At 45.5% G+C, this 9,869-nt stretch overlaps 1 protein-coding gene across 1 annotated transcript; it reads left to right on the plus strand.

The window, feature by feature from the left end:
- The first annotated feature begins 826 nt into the window (after positions 1-826).
- Positions 827-9,863, plus strand: PHLDA1 (pleckstrin homology like domain family A member 1). Its single transcript, XM_027842512.1, is given in 7 exon segments — positions 827-924; positions 6,647-6,791; positions 7,393-7,618; positions 7,709-7,968; positions 7,971-8,128; positions 8,195-8,992; positions 9,463-9,863. Coding segments are annotated over 6 exon segments (1,644 nt in total). The 3' UTR covers positions 8,952-8,992; positions 9,463-9,863.
- The last annotated feature ends 6 nt before the right edge of the window (positions 9,864-9,869 follow it).

Genomic DNA, 9,869 nt, shown 5'->3' on the forward strand with positions numbered 1-9,869 from the left:
AACAAATTAGAGGAGAGAAAAGCAAAGATACAGACTAGACCTGTGATTTCATTGAAATAGGAATCTCCCTCTACCAGTGCAACTTAGTTTTAGAGAATTATCTGGGTCACTCTTTAAGTGACTTGCCCAGGGTCACACAGTCAGTACATGCCAGAAACAGGACTTGAACCCAGGTCTTCCTGGATCTCATGGCAACTCACTAGCCACTATATCATATGGCCTGTTTGTTAAAAGAAAAAAAAAGAGGTATAACTATGCTAAGGTAATCGTTTCTCCCCATAGCTCATGAACATACTTTTGATAGCAAATTTTAAGATGTGGTGGTGTCTTTTTATTATTTGGAGTATTTTTGTGAGTTTATAGCTGCTTTGGACTTAAAACATTGAAGTACTGTTACCATAGGCTCACAAGTCTGGAGTTATAAAGTCATCTAGGCCAAGCTCCACATTTTAAAGTAGGAGAAACTGAGGCCCACAGAGAGCTGAAGTGAATTTTTCATGGTCTCACAGCTAGTTATTGGCAGCACCAGGATTTATACTCAGGTCCTTCCACTCCAAAGCCAGTGATCTGTCCATTGCATCATGCTGGGATATGGGTTTGTTCTAAATCAGTCTTTAGTAACGCTAACATTCCATTCTGAGTAGACCTCAAAGCCATGATATAAGGCATATAGTCACTTCAGTTACCTACTTAGAATACCGGAAATCATACTGGTTTGTTCTGAACTTTTTATTTTTTTGCTTTTTGGTGAGGCAATCAGGGTTAAGTGACTTGCCCAAGATCACACAACTACTAAGTGTCTGAAGTTGAATTTGAACTCGGGGAGATGAGTCTTCCTGATTCCAGGCTCGGCACTGTTATGCACTATGGCATCACCTGGCTGCCCCTTTTTAAGATGCTTTTCCCTCAAAACCATGATGTAAGGTATAGAGTCACTTCAGTCATCTATCTAGAACATCAGAAGTCTTCTGCTGAAGCTATGACAGTAGAGGTTGATTGGTTGGTTATTGTCCTTCGTTTTCAAAGAGGACCAGAATGACAGCACTATGCCAGAGTCAAGTTTGAGTGTGTCCGACTGGCTCATCAGACCAATACGAGCTTGGAATGTTCTACCACGGGTCGGGCACGAGTAGTTCATGTGAACATTTGGAGTGGATTCTCTTACGTTTGTGTATCTTGCATTTCTCTTGAGCTATTTCAATTCTGCTTTGCTCATAGAGCACAGCACCTTTTCTGATGTGAGCCCACCATGCCGGGTGGTCCTGTGCCAGTGTCTCCCATATCACACAATCAATTCCAAAGTTCTTAAGAGAGACCTTGAGAGTGTCCTTGTATCATTTCTTCTGACTACCTTGTGAATGCTTGTCCTGTGTGTATTCTCCACAAAACAGTCTTTTTGGCAAGAGTATGTTTTGTATTCAAACAACATGGCCAGCCCATCAGAGTTGCACTCTCTGAAGCAGTTTGAATGCTTGGCAGTTTAACTCGAGAAAGGATCTGAGTGTCTCGTATCTTATCCTGCCAGGTGATCTAAAGAATCTTCCTAAGACAATTCAAATGGAAGTGATTCAGTTTCCTGGCATGGCGCTGGTATACTGTCCAGGTTTCACAGCATACAACAATGAGGTCAGCACAACAGCTCTGTAGACCTTCACTTTGGTAGTCAGTCTAATACCTCTTTTCTCCCATACTTTCCTTCAGAGCCTCCCAAACACTGAGTTTTGGCAATGCATGTATCAACCTCATTATCATTGTGTACATTCCTGGAAAGTACACTACCAAGGTAAGTGAACTTATCCCTAGCGTTCAAAACTTCTCCATTTGCTGGAAACGGTGGTTCCACGTATGGATGGCGTGGCTGACGAAGCACTTATATTTTCTTAGTACTAATTGTTAATTGTTAGGCCAAAATTAGCACAAGCAGCAGACAATCGATCTATACTTTGATGCATCTCAGCTTCAGAGGCTGCGTTGAGTGCACAATCATCTGCAAACAAAATCATGCACCAACACTCCATCCACTGTGATTTTGGCTTGTCTTTTAGAGTTGAAGAATTTACCATCAGTGTCGTAGTTGACTTTGATGCCATGTTCATTCTCATTGAAAGCATCTGACAACATGTCTGAAAACATCATGCTAAAAAACATGGGAGCAAGCACACAGCCTTGTTTCACTCTGTTGGTGACTGGGAAAGTACGAGAGCATTGTCCATTATCCAGACCCTGGGTAAGCATGCTGTCATGAAACTGACATACAATACTGATGAACTTCTCTGGGTAACCAAATTTTGACATAATTTTCCATAAGCCCTCAAAACTGACAATCCTGCTTCTACTGAAGGAATGACAGTAGAGAATAACTGTGGAAGTGTCATTTCATGTTTCTTCCCACTGTGTTCTTCAAGTTGGTCACTAGGAGGCACCGTTACCTTAGTTATACTAGAAACAAACTGCCATGTGCTATTCCTTGAAATTCTTTAGACCGCCTTAGTGAGTCTAACCTAATGCCTAACTCTCTTAGGATGCTTTAAAACAGTTCTTAAAACAGATTTGAAACTGGAATCTGAAGCCTTGCTAGCATTTTGTAAATGGAAAAATGAAAGAACAGGATAGTCAAAGCCTCAACCCTAATTATCCTGCTGTAAATACTACATTATAATAGTTGTATTTCCTTTGCATGGTACTGGAAATAGAGCCAAATCTCACATAATAAGTTCATTGAGTTTTGTTTAAAGTTATGATCTAACTTCTGTTATATCCACTTCTATAACAGTGAATGTTATAATGACATTTTAGAGTATCTTCCTGACCAATTCGTCAATCAAGCTTGCATCGTTGTCTTGTATTTAAATGACTTTAAAATAGGCAGCTAGGTGGCGCAGTGGATAGAGTGCTGGACCTGGAGTCAGGAAGAGTCATCTCACTGAGTTTAAATCTAATCTTAGACACTACCTGTGTGACCCTAAGCAAGTCATGTAACCCTGGTGTGCCTCAGTTTTCTCATCTGTAAAATGAGCTGGAGGAGGAAATTGCAAACCATTCCAGTATCTTTGCCAGGAAAACCCCAAATAGGGTCACAAAGAGTCACATTTGACTGGAGGACAACAACAAAAAATTGGGTGAAAGTGGAACAGAAGAAGCAATTTCTTACTCATCTTCCACAACCTTTTAAGCCAAGAATTTAAGTAATATTGAGATTTTTTTAAACTGCATTCTCTGTAAATCCTTTTTACTTCATTTTAATAGGAATTTACTATTTCTTGGACTAATCTCTATTTAAAACAGCCAGCTTATTTGTTTAATTATTTCTCACTATGTTAAATGACACATTATTCAGAAAGGAAAGCTGAGATTTACTTTAAACGGAATATGTAGAATATAGAAGATAATAAAATTCATTGTGGTGTCAATTACATCCCCAAACTATCAAGTTTTAAAAACTGATTCTGCTTCATATATAGCAATACAACAGATTTCTTAACCAAGGATATGATTTTTATAATCATATGAGGCCTTCATAAAATCCTGAATAAAGTTTTTAAACTTTTATTAACTTAGGTTGTAGGCATTATTGGAAATATAAATGGCATTTTACAAATTAATTAAATTTCCTTTCTACTTGTGGATAATAAGGCCTTCCCTCCTCACAGGACAGTTTACCTCCTTGTCTAGCAGGGTTATTTGGAATTTAACATAGGGTCTGAAATTAGAATATATTGCCTACTATTGTATAATGCAGCTTTTTGAATAAATTTGATTTTTGATGCTATTAAAGAAGGATTGCAGATATGCTGGAAACAAACTGATTGAAGTGCACAAAGCATCTTCATAAAGCCCATGGTTCAGAGTGTGAGAATTGATTGTAAGCAATACTGCTTCCTTGTGTAGTTTCCATTTAGATTTTTCTCTACGTATTTTGAAAATATAACTGCAGCTTTAGTTTGTTTAAAATAATTGAATATAGTAATTGAAGACTCTTCTAAATTGAGGTAGAGAGGTTACTTATCCACAAGAATCCTAAACTCTCAAAGGTCTATTTTTTTTTTTTTGGTCAGACCTTTTACAGTATTTCCTGAATGCCTGTTATGTGCCAAACACTCCTGAGCAGAAAATTACTAAGTTCTCCACCAATTACTAACTAGAAATCCTGGATTTTTCTGTAAGTGACAGGTGAAAACACAAAACAGGTGATAGCCAATCCTTGTGAGCAAAGTGCTGTCCTAAGAGAGGGGAGAATTACCAAAATTAAAAGATTCTGCCCTCCTAGAGCTAGACCATTTAGCAGATGCAATGTGCCATTTCTTACCAAACAATGGATAAAGCTCTTTAGGTGGCCTAACATTGAATCCAACCTAATCCTTTGCAATTTTAAAAAAATTTTTAATAAATTTTTAAAATTCATTTTGAGTTATCAACAATCACTTCCATAAGCTTTTGAGTTTAAATTTTTCTCCCCTCCTTTCCCATTTCCCTCCCCAAGATGGCACACAATCTGATATAGGCTCTACATATAAATTCCTATTAAACATATTTTCACATTAGTCATGTTGTAAGAAAGAATTAGAACCAATAGGAGGAACCACAAGAAAGAGCAAGCAAAACAAAACAGAAGAAAAAAAAGCAAATAGTATGCTCTGATCTGCATTCAAACTCCATAGTTCGTTCTTTGGAAGTGGATAGCATTTTCCATCATGAGACTTTTGGAGATGTCTTAGATCCTTGCATTGCTATTGCTGTTAGTCATAGCACAATGTGGCTGTTACTGTTCCTTTATGATGTTTAAAAAAAAATTCTTAAAGAACATTTGAAACTGGGTTCTATGCAGGCTCAACATTTTGTAAATGGAGAAATGGAAAGGATAGCATAGTCAAAGTCTCAATCCTAATTTTAATGTGATCCTATTGTAAAAGTTGTATTGTAGTCATATTTGGCCACATAAGGAGAAGACAGGTCTCATTGGAAAAGACTCTGATGCTGGGAAAAATAGAAGGCAAAAGGAAAAAGAGATAGCAGAGCATGAGATGGATAGATAGAATCATGGACATAATGAACAGAAACCTGGACAGACTTTGAGAGATAGTGGAGGATAGAAGAGCCTGGCATGCTACGTGTGGTCCACGGGATCACGAAGAGTTGGATATGACTGAATGACTGAAAACAATATAGTCATATGCTTCGGTAATAATATAATCACAGTGGCTATAACACATGATATCATAGATAATTGTGTTGGAATTACAAGTCAGTGTAAAGTAAGGTCTGGGAGAAAAACTTGTAAAAAAAAAAGGCTAATTTGCATGTCACAATAAATCTAAACTTGTTCCTCAGTGCTTAGCACAGTGCCTGGCACATAGCATATACAATTAATGCTTATTGACTTTCCCAATTAGCCAAGAAAGACATACTGTCAAAAGGGTGAACCAATTAATTAATTCCTTTAAAAAATGGCAGCAATAACAAACTTCTTGTCTTGGTGAGGAGAGATATGAATAATTTGCCATATTACTTTGGGGTATTTCATTGATAAAATACAATCCTTAGGGTTTTGGTTTTTGTTCTTTTTAAATAGAAGGGGTAATTCCCTGTTTAGGTATAATACCCCTCAAGGCATGACATTTCAAGAAGAGAGCTGCATTCAAAAGCTCCCTGGGAGTCCTCTTGGCATCTAGGATCTAGACTAACGGGCTGAGATCCATATTTAGAGCATAGGTTTCTACACCGCTTTCAGATTTGCAATTCGCTCCCTTAACCACAGAAGTCTAGGGAAGATAGAGCTGCTGAGTAATATTATCTCCATTTGAAGAAGGAGAAGCTGAGCCCCAGAGAAGAGGCCTCATTTGGCCGAAGGTCACAGCTAGTAAATAGCCCACCAAAAGACTAGTGCTCCTTTCCTTCTATGGGGCTGACATCTCAGGGTAAAAGCGGAGGTTGTTGCCGCTGATTAAAAATCTCAATATCGAATTTCTCTTTGAGAGCGATTTCTATAGAAGTTGCTGTTGGGAGATTGGAGAAGGAAGTGCCATTATCGATCATGGGAAAAATGAAAGGCCAGACTCTGCTTTAAAAAAAAAAAAAAGCTAATGGTCTAGCCCAGGGGTGGGGAACCCGCGGCCTCGAGGCCACGTGTGGCCTTCTAGGTTCTCAAGTACGGCCCTTTGACTGAATCCAAACTTCACAGAACAAATTCCCCACTCTTGCTCCAGACTCTAGCCACTTCTAACAGTATTGGAAAAAGCTGGAATTTCCGAAAAACCTACGTCTCTACCCTTAATATCCAAACTCAGATGAAAACGGCAGGAAAAGGTCATCGAGATTTCTGAGAACAAGCAACGCAGTTCAGGTCTACTCAGCCACAGCGCAAAAAGAGTGTCGTTTTCTTTACTGGATGGGAAATTCTTTGAGAAGCTTTATCTTTCCATCGCACTCTGTGCCTAGTACGGAGTTTCTCTGCGCTTAATGAAGTTGAACGGGTTTAAGGAAATCCCTGCCCAGGCAACCTCCCCTCCCCCCCACATACGGACAAGTGCTAATCTGGAAAATGCGGCACGTACAGCAAATATCGCTGCTGCACAATTGAAATGGGGCTAGTGATTTCATACGTGAAGGTGCGTGGGTGCCTAGACGTTAACATATTTTTTGGCTGTAGGAAGTGTGTGTGCAATGTCAAAGTAACCCGAAGAGCCTGTGTGGCTGTTTGCAAGCATGATGGTCTGGGGGACTCCAGGCTGGCCTGTCCTCAAGCTGTCCTCAGTTATCCATACTGGAGCATGAGCCCAAAAGGGCCGAGGGTGGTGGGGATCCCCAACCTTCTGCAATCTGTCTTTAATTTTTTTTCTTTTTTTTGAGAGAGAAGGTAGAGGTTCCTAGAAGGACTGGTTTGAGGAGGCTAGGGTGAAAGTGTGATTGAGTGGGCTGTGTTGGTAACCCCTATCATCTCCACACTTTTCCTTGCTTTCTTTTTGCTTATCTTTTTTGGTGGGGTTCCTAAGATAAGGACTGTTTTCTGCGACAGCAGAGTGCGGTTTCAGCGTCAGGGTTCCCCCGCGAGCAACACTCACCCTTTTTTCACATTTGGGGAAGTGAGGGGGTAGTTAAAGCAGGAGCTGAGTTTGAGTAGTGTAACAGGGGCAGATCCTGCACCCTCGCACATTTTTTGGGGGTGGGTGAGGTTGCTGGAAGAAGGGCTAGTTTCTGAGGGCTGAAGTGGAGCGCAATCTCTGTGACAGAATTCCCGATGACCCCAGCCCTCACTTTATCTCTTTTGGAGTATAGGGTGGGGTAGTAGAAAGTTGTGGAACGACTGGCATCAGAAAGTGGAGGTGCGTGTGAACACTACTTCAGTGTCAGAACCCCCCCCCCCCTCCGCGACCCTAGCCCGCACTTTTTTTCCAGCTTTTTTGGGGAGGTGAGTTGGAGGGAGGATTCCACAGGGACCGGTTTCAGAAAGTGGAGATGCGATTGAGTGCGACCTTAGTGGCAGGATCCCCCCACGACCCCCCAACCTCTTCCTTTTTTCACGTTCTTTCGGGGGGAGCAGAGGAGTTCCTAGGAGGCCTGGGAGGAGCTAGGATTCCTGCCCCACCAGCATTGCCTCCAACCTTCCAGTCCTGGGCACGGGGCGCTCCTTGGGGGACCTCTCCCATCCCCATCTTCCCCCCCCCCCCCCCCCCCCCACTCCCAGAGAGGGAGTGAAGAGCGAGGAGGGAAGGGAGGGCGGAGACGGGGGCTGAGCCACGTCTGGAAGGGAGCCAAGTTCACAGGCGCAAGCCAACGTGGTCTGGAGAGAGAGCGGGGCCGTCCGGCTGGCTGGCTGGGGCCGGGGGCGGGTGGGTGCGCGCGGAGCCGCCTTTTCCGCTGGGTGTCACTCTGGGGCGGGAGGGATGGCTCATTCAAAAGCGCAGGGAGGGGGCAGCGCCACTCGTCTCCAGTGAGCGGCCAGCCAGGGAGGGAGGGCAGGCAGCCGGCAGCCGGCAGCCGGCAGCAGGCAGGACCCCGGGACGCGGCTCTCAGCCGCCCGAGCCGCCCTGCCCTGCGTCCTTCTGCTCAGCCTCCTCTACCCTCTCCGCTTGGGCGGCCGCGAGAGCCGCTGGGGGGAGGACGGCGCCCGCCTGCTGCTGCTGCCCCCGGCGCCGGCGGCTACGAGGCGAGGAGGACGGGGAGGACGGGGAGGAGGAGAGGCGGCGGGCAGGAGGAGCAGGGGCGGCGGAGGCGGCGGCGGCGGCGGCGGCGGCGGCAGCGGCAGCGGCAGCGGCCACCCCTATGCCGAGAGGATGCTGGAGAGCGGCGGCTGCAAAGCGCTGAAGGAGGGGGTGCTGGAGAAGCGCAGCGACGGGCTGCTGCAGCTGTGGAAGAAGAAATGCTGCATCCTCACCGAGGAGGGGCTCCTGCTCATCCCCCCCAAGCAGCTGCACCAGCAGCAGCAGCAGCAGCAGCAGCAGCAGCAGCAGCAGCAGGCGGCCGCGGCGGAGCAGCTCCAGCCGAGCCCTCCGGCCGCTGCCGCCGCCGCTGCAGCCGCCGCCGCCGCCGCCGCCGGCCTCGAGACGCCCGCCAAGCTCAAGGAGCTGCATTTCTCCAACATGAAGACCGTGGACTGCGTGGAGCGCAAGGGCAAGTACATGTACTTCACCGTGGTCATGGCCGAGGGCAAGGAGATCGACTTTCGGTGCCCCCAGGACCAGGGCTGGAACGCCGAGATCACATTGCAGATGGTGCAATACAAGAACCGCCAGGCCATCCTGGCCGTGAAGTCTACCCGGCAGAAACAGCAGCACCTAGTCCAGCAGCAGCAGCAGCAGCAGCAGCAGCTTCCGCGGGACCCGCACCCGCACCCGCACCCGCATCCTCACCCGCACCCGCACCCGCACCCACAGCCTCCTCAGCAGCAGCAGGCGCCGCTGCCGCAGCAGCAGCCCGGCCACCGCCTCCTTCGCAGCACCTCCAACTCCGCCTGAAAGGGTAGAGGGCAGCTCTCCCCTCACCCAAGCCAGAGCAGGTAAGGAGTGGATAGATTTCGGTGTCTGGAGATAACGGGGTGACCGAGGGCCCCCCCCCCCCCAGAAATGAGCAGGGTAGGAGGAGTCAATGCTGAGGATATGCCACGGAAACAGAAAAGAAAGCGAAGTTTCTGGACTGGAGGCAAGGAGGGAGTGGGAGAAAGGTCTACCTGGTTCCGGGCACGATTAGACAATTCTATTCAAGCCGCATCTTCTACTTTTGGCCAAAGGAGGCCCTGTGTTAGGCGCTTGGGGAGTCGGCTCTCGGAGCAGAGTCGGGCAGGTAGAGGGAGGGAGAGGGAAGGGAGACGGTGCAGAACAGAAGGTCTTCGCAGGGAGACCGTGCCAGCTGGCATGGAGCGGTGGCTTGGGGGACCATTGTCGGAGAACGTGCGCGGGGTTGGTCAAAGAAGAACAGGGAGCTGAGATTCTTTAGAGCCGTCATTCAGTGTCATTCGTTACTTTCCAGGTTGAATTAAAGAACTCTTCGGAAAGTTGGGAAGAACACATTTCTATTGTCTTCAGTTAGTCGGAAAACTAAAGAAACAACTCCCCTGGACCCCAACGAGACTCAAGTATCTTGGACCTCACCTTTGTGGTAACCTGTGACTCGCCCCCCCTCCCAATTAGTTTTCTGCACAGCCCTCATCATGATGCAGGGAAGAATTTCGAGTCATGAAGACTTTGACTGTTATTTATGAACCTTGGAAAGGCTCTTCTAGAATGGCCAGACTTCTAGGAGAGATGATGTACTGTAATTTTATTTTAATGTATTTTAATTTGCAATTATTTATTAGTTTTTAAAAAATGCTTATTCTCAGACATTTCTGAATGTAGGCCATTTTCCAGAAATGAATTAATTCGTCAAACCTCATT

Source organism: Vombatus ursinus, unplaced genomic scaffold, assembly GCF_900497805.2.
Source record: "Vombatus ursinus unplaced genomic scaffold, bare-nosed wombat genome assembly UNPS02014874.1, whole genome shotgun sequence".
Lineage (NCBI taxonomy): Eukaryota > Metazoa > Chordata > Mammalia > Diprotodontia > Vombatidae > Vombatus > Vombatus ursinus.